General features: G+C 37.2%; 2 protein-coding genes across 2 annotated transcripts in view; one reads left to right on the top strand and one right to left on the bottom strand.

Moving 5' to 3' along the window:
- LOC136379614 (zinc finger protein 699-like) overlaps positions 1-13104 on the bottom strand; it is a 142259-nt gene that overhangs the window by 51291 nt on the left and 77864 nt on the right. The window lies entirely within an intron of this gene.
- On the top strand, positions 3896-8812 carry LOC136379658 (zinc finger protein 699). Its single transcript, XM_066347142.1, has one exon. It carries the CDS (start codon positions 4033-4035, stop codon positions 5242-5244), a length of 1212 nt encoding a protein of 403 aa, XP_066203239.1. The 5' UTR covers positions 3896-4032; the 3' UTR covers positions 5245-8812.

Genomic DNA, 13104 nt, shown 5'->3' with positions numbered 1-13104 from the left:
ACTTAGGGCCAGCTAATATATCCCAGTACAACACGAGAGGCTTAGGTTGTTGCTTGGCTTGGTATAAAATGCCTTTCAGCTGCAGTAAGTTTAGATGAAAAAATGTTTTAAAAATTGAGAGTAAAAAGAGCCTTATACAATTGTTTTTGTGGGGTGAGTCTCTCCTCCTGACTCCCCGATTTTTGTTTCTGTAGTTGGGGCTTAAGAAGGCCATTGGATCTTTCTGTAATACCTGTAAATTTGAGTGAATTGCTCAAGCTCTTGAAGCCCCTAAGAATGTTCTAATGTTTCTTTTTATTTTCCTTTCAGGACAGTACTTCTTTTAAAATCCTTTCTTCCTCTTCTCACCTTTGTCTATTTTTTTTTTAGTTCCTTCTCTTTTTGGTTCTTTATTTTCCACAAACCTTCTACAACCCACACAAACCTTCTGCAACTTACACAAACCTTCTGCAACTTTCATAAACTTTCTTATCCAGAAATAACTAGCTTCAGAACTTACTTACTTTCTATCTTTTCCTTCCAAAAATATCTCTATACCTTATACCTTTTATCATTAGAATCATACAATTTCTAATTAATCAGAATTCTCAATTTCTAAAAACCTTAATTTCAATGAGGACTAAGTTATTAGTAATTTTAGATTGATACTTTTATATTTTAAGACCCTTAGAAACTGGTAATTTTACTGGCAAACAAACATTTTTAAAGGCTATAAAAGAGATAACAGGAACCTAGGCAAAATAAGCACTAGTAGTGATATCAAATGTATTTTTAGACCACCTGGTTAAAGAAATTTGGAATACTTTTATATTTTACAATATTATTAATCATTTTTCTATTGTTCTCAGGATTACAGTAGTTCCCAGGCCTCTAGAAGAAGACTTTAAGATATTTAAATGACCTGGTTTCTCTTCTTCCCATAATTACCCACAGTCATTTTCTTAATAGCCAAATTAAGATTATTCTAGTTAAAGTATTAACCCCAGTTTTAACTTGGCCTGGTAATTTGCATAAACAGAACAAGAATAGTAATTAATAAAATTGGTTAATTAAAATCTGCTTTGCTGATACTTTTAAAGGAATTTTTAGATTGAGTTTTAATTAGTCTCAGGGCATACTCAAAAGCTAGGCTACATATGGTAGTTGTTATTAGGCTCTGCTTGTAATCTTTCTAAAAATATTTTTCTTTTCCACAGTTGTAACAGGTTGGTGGCCTTGTTCACAGACTATCTCCCTTTCCCAACCCCGAGATCTCTCCTGAAAGCATTGTCCTAAGGACTCTTACTAGAATCTTCCCAGGGTAGGGATCGTTGCTTAAGGGGGGGTGAGGGGAATTTGAGACTTTAAAGGGATTCTGGATTTAAAGGAGCCCTGGGCCCAAACCTAACATTCCAGCTTTTTGTTGCTTAAGGAAAAAGGTTGAAGGTCTCTTCTGTAGCTCCTTCCTGCTGGTTAGGGTCGATGAAATAGCTAAGGGTGTGGCTGGTCTGGGGTTTGGGCTAGTCAGTAGTCCGTAAACTCCTTAGTCAACAGAGCCAAATATCAACAGTACAATGATTGAAATTTCTTTTGAGAGCCCAATATTTTAAACTTAAACTATCTATATAGGTAGGTACATTTCTTATCGAGGTATTGCCCATACATGGTATTTTGGAAGAGCCACACTCAAGAGGCCAAAGAGCCTCATGTGGCTCGTCATCTATAGTTTGCCGACCAGGGGGCTAGGTGGTGAGAACAGTTTTTACAGGCCCTTTCCAATTCTAAGGGGTCATTTATATTCCATCCATGTTGCTTCAACCATCCCTTTGGAAAAGTCTTTTTCAATCTTCTAAGTCTGAACTTCTGTCCTTCAGATATGAAGGGCTTTGTTGTCAGGTTGTGAGCAAGAGGGCAGTTCAATTCTGATCCGACACTGCATTTCGAAAGAGTCCCTGTAGCTGTAACTTGAGACTCCACTGCCCAGAAGAAAGGGAATTCCCCATGATGAAGGAGAGATGAAGGGAAAGAGAAATCCCCTGGTCTGATCCCTAAAAGTGACCTCACCACAAGCATTCAATGGCTATTCCCCTGCTGCTTGTGTTCCTTAACAAATAGGATGAGCAGACGTCTTTTTTTTTTTTTTTTGCTAGTCTTTGGGAGGCCCTTTCTTCTGATTCCTCACATGAGGAATCACTTGTGATGAGAATGAACTGCTCAGAGTAGCAAACCTGTCATTTGATTCCCATTCATCACAGAGGGCCCCACATGTCATAGAGACAAAAACTACTGAGACCAGATGAAATGTTCCAAGGGGTTGAGGGGAGGCAACAGCCCTGATCAACAGACTGAAGAGCTAAAGCCCCATCCCCAGCCTTACTCAGATATTTATTAGCCAGTACAAATAACTCAAGGAAGCAGACAGCAAAAGTTTTCAGGGGGTGAAGTAAAGGACAAGGAACATGCTGACTTCTACTGTCTGTTCTGAAAGCCTAAACATTGTCTGTTACTGAATCTTATCCTGCTGTTTTGCTGTCTCCAGCATGAACTGTTTTCAGTACGGATCAGAGAGGCACCTAGACTCTCATCCACTAAGGGCTTTCACCTTAGGTCACCTTGCTGTCTCTAATTATCATTCTAACTGCATATTTTCATAGTATATTCCTACAGAATTTGAGTATGGCCCCAGATGGGCAGAGCATTGGCCCCAGATGGCATTCATTGGGTTAGTCCTTGTCAGGGTGCATGCAAGAGTCTATCTCCCCTCCTTTCACCTGTAAAAGAATTTATAAAAAAAAAAACAACAAAAAACTTGGTGATAAATACTGGCTATTGTAGAGCCCTCTGTGAGAACTTTCAGTTTATAAACCCTTAGGGCAGTGATTCTGAAACTTTTTGAAGTCGGGGTGCACTTAAAATCCTACAAATAATTGTAGGGTTGCTATATACAAATTTCTCAGAAATATGTTATAATTAAGTCAAATATTTAAAAATATATATATAAATACAAGCATGCATTTATGGAAATTAAACAAAATAAATATGAAAAAATTAAATTCTGATATTGAAAACATCTTTATGTTAAATTCTTTGTTATGCTTTTTAGAATTTATATAAAAGTGGTTAAATAATAAAAAACAAAACAAAAATGTTATCTTTTTATATATATACAGATGCATTCTTAGTAAGATTTAGTAAATTCAGCAAGTCCCAGCATAAATGTGTTAAGTTCTTTCATTCTTGTGTTTATGAGCAACATAAGCCTGATGTGTCCTAGTGTCTTCTTCAATGTTTGGGCATATATTGAAAGGCAAACTCTCATTTCCTTGTCAATACACTGAAGAATTCCTCTCTTTTACTCTTAATTGTGTTGAGTGCAGAAAACCCCCACCATACATATCATCTTAACTTTACACCAAACAAAGGATAGTAGAAACTTGCCTTCAGTCTTTCTGAATAACATGGGTGGTAGTGTAAACAATCCAGCACCACAGCTTAACAGCCTTTTGCAACTTATTCAGGCAAGTGAGGTGGGGGATTGGGCAGACTATCAGCTTACAGCCAATTCCCCACACTTCTGTTCCCCAAAAATCTAAACTCCAAAAACCCTGTTGTTTTTTTGGTCCCAAACAGGCACATATTTCTCTGGAATACCATAGGGTGCACCGGAAAATCTTCTATGGCACACCAGTGTGCCCTGACACACACTTTAAGAACCACTGCCTTAGAGTGAAAACATGCACAGTTACTGAAAATATTAAAAATATATTTATTACTAATATTGTGCTTTTTATTTTTAAAAGAAATCATGTGGTGGAGAACATTTATGAATGTGAACAAGAAAATCAGTGTGAAAAAACCTTTGACCAAATTTCAAATCTTAACGTACTCAAGAGAACTGCTGAGGTACAATCCTATGAATGCCATGAATGTAAAAAGGTCTTCACAGATCATGTTTCCCTGAAGACCCACGTCAGTTCGCACACAGGAAGCAAACCCTACCAGTGCAGGGAGTGTGGGAAGGCTTTCCATTTTCTCGCCTGTTTCAGGAAGCACATGAAAACCCCCGAGGAAGACAAACCCTACGAATGTCAGCAGTGTACCAGAGCCTTCGGCTGTTCTTCATTCTTCAGGGCGCATATGAAGCTTCACTCTGGACAGACAAACTGTGAATGTGAGCAATGTGGCAAAACCTTCAGCTGTTCTTCATCCCTCACAGAGCACAAAAGAATTCACAGTGGAGATAAGCCTTTTGAATGCAAGGAATGTGGGAAGGCCTTTAGTTGCTCCTCCTCACTATCCAAACATAAAAGAATTCACAGTGGAGATAAGCCTTACGAATGCAAGGAATGTGGGAAGGCCTTTAGTTCTTCCTCTCACCTCATAATACATTTAAGAATCCATACTGGCGAGAAGCCTTATGAATGTAAGGAGTGTGGGAAAGCCTTCAGTGAGTCCTCGAAACTCACTGTACATGTCAGAACACATACTGGAGAGAAACCCTATAAATGTAAAGAGTGTGGGAAGGCCTACAATTGTCCCTCCTCCTTAAGTATACATATGAGAAAGCACACAGGAGAGAAACCTTATGAATGTCTGGAATGTGGGAAAGCCTTCTCTTTCCTCAGTTCCCTTAATACACATGTGAAAAATCAAAGTAGAGAGAAGCCCTATGAATGTAAGGAGTGTGAAACAGCCTTCAGTTGTCCTTCATCCTTCAGAGCACATGTGAGACATCATACTGTCAAGACAAAATACGAATGTAAGGAATGTGGGAAGGCCTTCAGTCGTCCCTCATCTCTCACTGAACACTTGAGAACACACAGTGGAGAGAAGCCTTATAAATGCAAGGAATGTGGGAAAGCCTTTATTAGTTCCTCCCACCTTGCAGTGCATGGACGGACTCACACTGGGGAGAAACCTCATGAATGTCAGAAATGCGGGAAAGCCTTTATTTATCCTTCAGCTCTGAGGATTCACATGAGAACACACACAGGGGAGAAACCTTATGAATGTAAAGAGTGTGGGAAAGCCTTTCGTCACTCTTCATACCTGACTGTACATGCCCGAATGCACACTGGAGAAAAGCCTTTCGACTGTCTACAGTGTGGGAAAGCCTTCAGTTGTCCCACATCCTTTCGAAGACATGTAAGAAGCCACACTGGAGAGAAACCCTATGAATGTAAGGAATGTGGGAAAGCCTTTGTTTGTCTTGCCTATTTTCGAAGGCATGTGAAAATTCACTCTAGAGAAAACATACAAATGTAAGAACTATGGGGACATCTGCAATGCTTTTCCAATCTTAGGCAACATGTGAGATCTCCCACAGTGGAGAAATCTTATGACTGTAACTAAGTAGATAATTGTCCCACATCTTTTAGATGACTCCTGAGAACTCATAACTAAGAGAAGACCTTTGTATGTAAACTATGTGGTAATGCCTTCCAAAATATTACTTATTATGTCATAATTTCTAAGAAATAAGTGAATAAGAAAATTTGCACTAAAAGCAAAGATCAGTGCTTCACTTTTAAAGTAGAATGTTGGCTCACTGGTTTCTGGTTTGTATTTTTTTATGTATTTCCTGGTTAGTGTAGTCTAAAATAGAGAGTTTGTATGTGAATTGAAAGGCAGACTATAGAATTCCTTATTTGAGTTTAGTAAGGCCATGATACTGGGAGACAGATTCATAGGTTCCTGGTGGACTAGTTTCCAGCTCATTTTCCTGATCATTGGCCTCACCATTCAGTACTGGCTCAACAACATTAAGTCCTTGATGTTAGTTACCTTGGAAGCAGTGGTTCCGTAAACTTCCCTATAAGTTTCTTCATTATGGCCATACACACCCTCTTAGACTTTGACAAGTTTTAGTATTGTCATCCTGCAGATGTTACACTTTCCCTGAGAGATCAACTGATTATATAGATTTGGCCCCAGTTTGGAGCTGGACTGTTGACATCTCCACAATCCAGTCGCATGATATCATTACTCAAGTGGAAAGATACATCTGTGTAAGTTCACTGTGGTTTCAAAACAAAAAGAGCTGTGGACAGTGAGTAAAATTGGATATAAGTAAGATAAGTATCAGATAGGGTGTCATCCCATTTTAGTGGAGGAAGATTTATATTTGACATCTTCAAACAGAAGATTTTACCTTTTTTTTTTTTTTTTACCTAAGATGATGCTTTATTGGTTTGTGCTTCAGGTATGTTTAGCCGCACTTTTTCCTTCTATTATATTTTCCCTCATCTCAAAAAGTACAGTCCTGTGTTGCATACACTACATAAATCAGCAATGGATGATGGTTGTACCAGAAGATTATAATGAGCTGAGAAATTCCTATTGCCTGTGAATTCTAATATGTTTGCACAGGGACAAAATTGTCTAATGATGCCCTCAGAATGTATCCCAGTCATTACATGGAGCCACACTGTATACCTATAGAACTTCCTGTCATTGTTTTCTATTGTTTTATTAAGGAATATGTACACTACTGTACAGAAGTGTGCTATTCTAAGTGTACAGCTTGATGGAATTGCACATAATGTTTACACCCTGATAACTGAACACTTCCATCACTCCAGAAAGTTATTCATCTACCTTCTCAGTAATTGCTCTATAGAGGAAAGCACGATTTTTACTTTAATTATAATTTATTAGCTTTGCTTCTTCCTGATTTACTTTTATTTTAATTTTTATGCATTGATTGTAGAGAGAAAGAAAAGGAGAGGGAAAGAGAGAGAAATCGACCTGTTTCACTTATTTATGCTTTTCTTGGTTGAGTCTTGTGTGCCCTGTCTGGGGATCAAATTCACAATGTTGGTGTATCAGGATAATGCTCTAAGCAACTGAGCTACCCGGCCAGAGCTTTGATCTTTACATGAATGTTAAAATATAACGTACAGTTATGTTTTTGGCCTGTTTTCTCTACTTAATGTCTGTTTCTTTTTCCATTGTCCTTTTGGCAGACACACACTTATTTTTCTTAGTAAATGCTCTGTATGTGGGAATATGGTTAGTGGGTCAGGGTTGGCTTCAGGTGTAGTTTTGGTAGGTATTTCACTATTTTAGAAAGACTGACTATACCTACAATTCTAGATGCAATAGATGAACATTTCAATTGGTCTAGATACCTGGCCAGCACACACTCATTTTAGCCATTCAGCATAAGATGTAATATTTTGGTTTTGATTTTAATTTGCATTTACTTGATCTATAATTATGATATAGTTAAAAAAATGGTTTAAAATTTATTTACTGATTTCAGAGAGGAAGGAATAAGAGAGAGAGGAAAAGAGAGAAGCATAGACTTACTGTCCCAATTATTTATGCATTCATTGGTTGATTCTTGCATGTGCTCTGCCTGGAAATAATTAATCCCACAATAGTGGCATGTCATTATGAAGCTCTAACCAACCAAGTACCCGACTAGGGTTGAATGTATTTTTATGTGCTTGTTGGCTATTTGGGTATCTTTCATGAGGGTACCTGTTGAAAAATTTTACCAATTTTTATTTCTAATTTGGAAAATTTCTTTCTGTTACTTGTCCATTTTATGTATGTGCATCTCTGTAGTTACATAGGCCATATATGATATATATGTAATGTGTATTTTATACATATGTATATTGTGGAAAACTTTTCTCAGTCTCTGGTTTGTCACTATTTTCATATTTTTTAGTTATAACAGGAATTTATTGGTTGGATTACTGGAAAGTCCTTGGATATAACTGGCTTCATGCATGGTTGGATCTTCAGGCTAAACCAATTTTGTCTGGCTATACATTTTTTTTTTTTTTTTTTACAGAGATCGAGTCAGAGAGATGGATAGATAGGGACAGACAGGAACAGAGAGAGATGAGAAGCATCAATCATCAGTTTTTCATTGCGACACCTTAGTTGTTCATTGATTGCTTTCTCATATGTGCCGTGACCGCGAGCCTTCAGCAGACCAAGTAACCCCTTGCTCCAGCCAGGGACCTTGGGTCCAAGCTGGTGAGCTTTGCTCAAACCAGATGAGCCTGCACTCAAGCTGGAGATCTTGGGGTCTCAAACCTGGGTCCTCCGCATCCCAGTCCAACGCTCTATCCACTATGCCACTGCCTGGCCAGGCTGGATATACTGTCTTAATGTCTTGGTGGTGCATCTTATTGCATTAGCTTTTGGCAGGCTATCTCTCTTTATGGCCCCAGGAAATGCACACTGCTTTCTTTCTGGATTAGATTTTTAGGGAGAATAGAGTGATGGTCTTTTGGGACAATTCCAATATGATTGTTGTCACTGAATCTGATTGGCTCCCTTGCCCACTGTTATTCACAGGAATGTGAGACTCTGACTTGCTTTAGGAGTGGGCACTCATACTCATCCACACACCAGAGTAGAGTCTATATGTGCTTCTCTATTCATTTCATTCTGTATCTTCTTATCGATTTTAAAAATAAAGCTGAGACTATGCTTGGAATTACATTGATTTGATAAAATAACCTGAATGAAATTGACATTTTTATAATGCTGGGTCTTACAGTTGATGAACATAATATAATTGTCTATCTTTCTGGGTCATCTTTAACAGTGGATTGTAGTTTTAATTGTAGAGGTATTGAGTACCTTCATTTATATATATACTGTGTTTTACTTTGTAAACATTTTTATTTACTTTAAAAATATTTTTTATTGAATTTATTGGAGTGACATTGGTTAATAAAATTACATAGGTTTTATATGTACAATTCTGTAATATATCATTTGTATATTGTATTGTGTGTTTACCACCCAAGTAATTTTTTTATTTTTGTTTAGTGTATAGAATTTCAATTTCTTTTTGTACATTGATCTTTTCTCCATTAACCTTTATAAATTAAATTACTTATTTAGATATTTATGGCTTATTTTGGATTTTTTGTGTATACAGTCTTAATATCAATAAAAGAAATTCTAAACTTTATCTTTTATTTTCTTGCCTCATTACTTTACAGTGATGAAAAGATAAAAACACCATTGCCTTGTTTCTGATCTTAGGAGATAGTGTTCTATAATACTCCTTTAAGTATATATATATTAATAGCTGTAAAGTTTTTATAGTTAATGGCATCTGTTAGATAAGCACTAGATATGTTTTCAGTCATACACAATTATATGGGCCACCAATGTTGTGAAAGGACCGTTAACCCTTTGAGTAGTACGAATGCTCATGTACGTCCTTGTGCCTTCTGACCATGCAGAGTATGATTATTTTAAAAATGTGTAAGACAACATTTAAAAAAGGCAAATGTATGTTCTTATTTTTAAAATTGGTTATCGTGCCTGACCTGTGGTGGCGCAGTGGATAAAGCATCGACCTGGAAATGCTGAGGTCGCCGGTTCGAAACCCCGAACCCCGGGCTTGCCTGGTCAAGGCACATATGGGAGTTGATGCTTCCAGCTCCTCCCCCTTTCTCTCTCTCCCTCTCTCTCTCCTCTCTAAAAATTAATAAATAAAATTAAAAAAAAAAAACCTTTAAAAAAAAAATAAAATAAAATTGGTTATCAAACAAACACAATTTTGTTAGTAAAACTGTAACTGGAACTTATTTTACTTTTTGAAAAATAATTCACTACTGGGGGTCAGCAAGCATAAAAAAAATCTTACTACTCAAAGGTTAAAAAGGAAGGAAAAAACTCAGTTGGCAAAGTATGAGAGATCCAAGATCATAGTATCTTTGAGTGACAACATATGGCACATTGTTACTTTATAAATAATAGTTTGGTTTGACTAAAATAGCTATGGTTTATTTAGTGATTACGGGGGTTCCTTGGGTCATGATACAGTTTCATTCATACAAGAGTGACATAACCTGAATTTTGATGTAAGTCGAAACACACCCTAGCCTGTCAGTTACCTATCCTTACACAGTTGTAAAATCATAATGTAGAACATAAAGACACAAGTAAGCCACAGAAAAAGGAAAAAGACATAAACATACTGTACTGTACACTACTGTGTATTCTGCCCCGCTGCAACCAAACTGGTTTGCCTATGTCGTCCATAAGTATGTTAACAGCAGAAGCTGAAATACATCTTGATTTTTTTGTTTTTATGGTAGTGAGTGTAGTAAACTTCAAATGTCGTATGTCGATACTGTCATAACCTGAACTCCCTGTGCTCTGTGTTAGACACCCTTTAATGCAGTCTAGCTCTACTCTTCACAAAAATGCATTTCTTTTCACAAAAATAATGTGAGGTGGGTGCTGTGTTCACCATGTTTTACAGATGAAGAAAAAGGGGCAGAGAAACTGCTTGCCCAAGGCCACATAGCTTGTAAGTAGCTAAATCTACCTGGCTTCAGAATTCAAACTTGTGTCTGACCAGTGGTAGTGCAGTGGGTTGAGCATCATCCTGGGACACAGAGGACCCAGGTTTGAAACCCCCAGGCTGCCAACTTCAGTACAGGCTCACCTGCTTGAGCACGGGGGCACTTGTTTGAGCATGGGATTATTGACATGATCCCATGGTCTCTGGCTTGAACCCAAGGTGGCTGTCTTGAGCAAGGGGTCACAGGCTTGGCTCAAGCACCCCCATCCTCCCCATCAAGGCACATATGAGAAGCAATCAATGAACAATCCAAGTGCCACAACTATGAGTTGATTTTTTGCATGTCTCATCCTTCCTGTCTCTGTCTCATTAAAAAAATAATAAAAAAGTTCACACTTGTAACTACCTCATGTTATTCAAAAGAGAGATTTGTGGCATAGTATTAAATGCTGACATTCTTGAACCTCAATATCCAACTCAACGTACAACTTCTGAAGAGTAATTGAAATAGTTACCATTTAAAAACATTTTCATATGCCACATACTCATGAATTCTTTCTTTGTTATGTACTTTTCTTTACACAAAAACTTAAACTTTAAAAAATTACTTGGAAAATTTAATTTTATGAATTGATTGCTTCTGATTTCCACATGAACGTCTTCCTGCAGTAAGCCCCTACTTATGCTTTATCCTGTTTTCCATTTTAATTTATTTTTTTTATTCTGGCAGAAAAACCACATAAATTTACCCTTCCCCAGTGTGTAAGTGTATAGTAGAATGTCAATCACATGCACATTTTGGTACAACAAATCTTCAGACTCCCTTGTTCACATTCTTCATGACTGAAATGACCTACCAAAAACAACTCCACCACCCTTTCCTCTCAGCCTCTGGTAACATCATTCTACTTTCTGTTTCTAAGAGTTTATGTATTTTAGATATCTCGCACCACTGGAACTATGTAGTGTCTTTTTGTGACTTGTTCATTTCACTTAGCATAATGTTCTCAAGGTTCATCCATGTTGTATAAGAAAGCGTCTCTTATTTTATGACCCAGTGATATTCCATTCATGTAGACACCACATTTTCTTTATCCCTTCATCTGTCAGATTGTTTTCACCTTTTGGTTGTGGTGAATAATGCTGCAATAAACATGGGAGTGCAAATATCTTTTCTCTGAGAATCAGATTCCAAATGGCAAATTTGGATTATCTACACTTACCTTTCAAACAGAGCTTCCAGATTTAGTAGGACAATAACCATTCCCAAATTGAAAGTTTAGAAAATGCATTTGGGACCTACTTGTACCAAAGAGTTCTTTGTTATTTACCTCAAATTTTATTTTATTTATTTATAAAATTTCTTAATTCATTGGATTGATATAGTTCATCAAGCTAATTTTTGTTACTAATTTAAGTGGCATTATTAGTTTCATTTACTGCTAGTTGGTTTATATTAGCATATTAGAAAATAATTAAATTGTATGTTCCCATTATCTAGCATTCTTCTTTAAGTGTTTTTAGTTGTTTTTCTTGAGTAGAATTATATTATCTGAATATTCATTTCTGTGGTATTTTGTGTGTGTGTGTCTGCCCTAATACATGGGCTACATCTTCTAGAAACATAATATTGATAAAATCAACTTGTATGTTTGCTCACTATGATGAAAATGACTCCAAGGTCCCAGCATTAAACCTCATACTAGGTAAATACTGTACTTGGTTAGTGTACATATTTTGTTTTTCATATATCTTTTCTGGTAAAATCTGTAATATGAAATGGATTATAATTTACCAAATGCTATTTGAACATAAATAGAAATTTTGGGTTTTTTTCTTTGGGCCTCTTATTATGATAAACACAACTTCCACTTATTGATTCTTTACTTTGAGCCAAACACTGTCCTAATAAGTACTTTATATTATATATTTAGTTTTCTCCTCACAGTAACCCATAAAGGAAACAATTTTATCAATAACACCAGGAAAGGGTCAGCAAATCTTCCTGTAAAGGGCCCGGAGAAGCAGGACCTTTGGAGTAGACAGGTGACAGAGCACCTAATGGAGTTTCTACTTCAAGAACTGTGAATTCTATGTTCTTGCTGGGAGTTTAAGAACTTTTATTCAGAGTTCTGATTACCTCTTATAATGTTAAGTGGGAGTTTAAGAACTTTTATTCAGAGTTCTGATTACCTCTTATAATGTTTTTAGTTCCCATAGAAATTACTCCTATGATGGCAAGAAACAGGCCTCTTTAAATGGCCTCATAAGTACTCCAAAATCAGGAGTTGATGAAGATGAGCAGGAGGAGTTAGAGGAGGATGAAAAAGTGATCCAGATGTCATGAACAGTCACTGAGGACCTCCTAAGTGCCAGGCGCTCAGCTGAGTGTTCTACACCTTGTTTTATTTTATCTGCATAATCACTCCCTGAAAGAGGAATGAACATTTTATCATTTTACATATGAATACAAGAGCACAGCATTTGCTTAAAGTGGGAGTGATTCCAGTTGGAATCCAGGCATCCAGACTCCACACACAGGACATATGGCCAGTATTCTCTCCTGAAAACCCAACTCATCATTTTACTTGCCAGGTCACTCCAGGCAGACCCCTGTTCACTGTCCTCCTCCCTGTGGGGGTTCCTAGGAGACCTCAGTGGAGAGTGATGGACGCCCCCTGCTGCACTGACTGTAGGAAGGCTAGCTGAGTTCATGGTGCGGACCATAGACAGATCAGCAGTTTATAATTTAGGGCAGACCTTTTGCTTGCCCCCACTCCTAGATTTTTCTTGAACTTTTTCCTCCTTCATTTCTGAATCTTAGCCCTTCTCAGTCT

Source organism: Saccopteryx leptura, chromosome 1, assembly GCF_036850995.1.
Source record: "Saccopteryx leptura isolate mSacLep1 chromosome 1, mSacLep1_pri_phased_curated, whole genome shotgun sequence".
NCBI lineage: Eukaryota > Metazoa > Chordata > Mammalia > Chiroptera > Emballonuridae > Saccopteryx > Saccopteryx leptura.
This window is presented reverse-complemented; position numbering and strand designations above follow the sequence as displayed.

Coding starts and splice junctions, on each gene's coding strand:
- LOC136379658 (XM_066347142.1), top strand. CDS start 4,033: ATGAAAACCCCCGAGGAAGACAAACCCTACGAATGTCAGCAGTGTACC.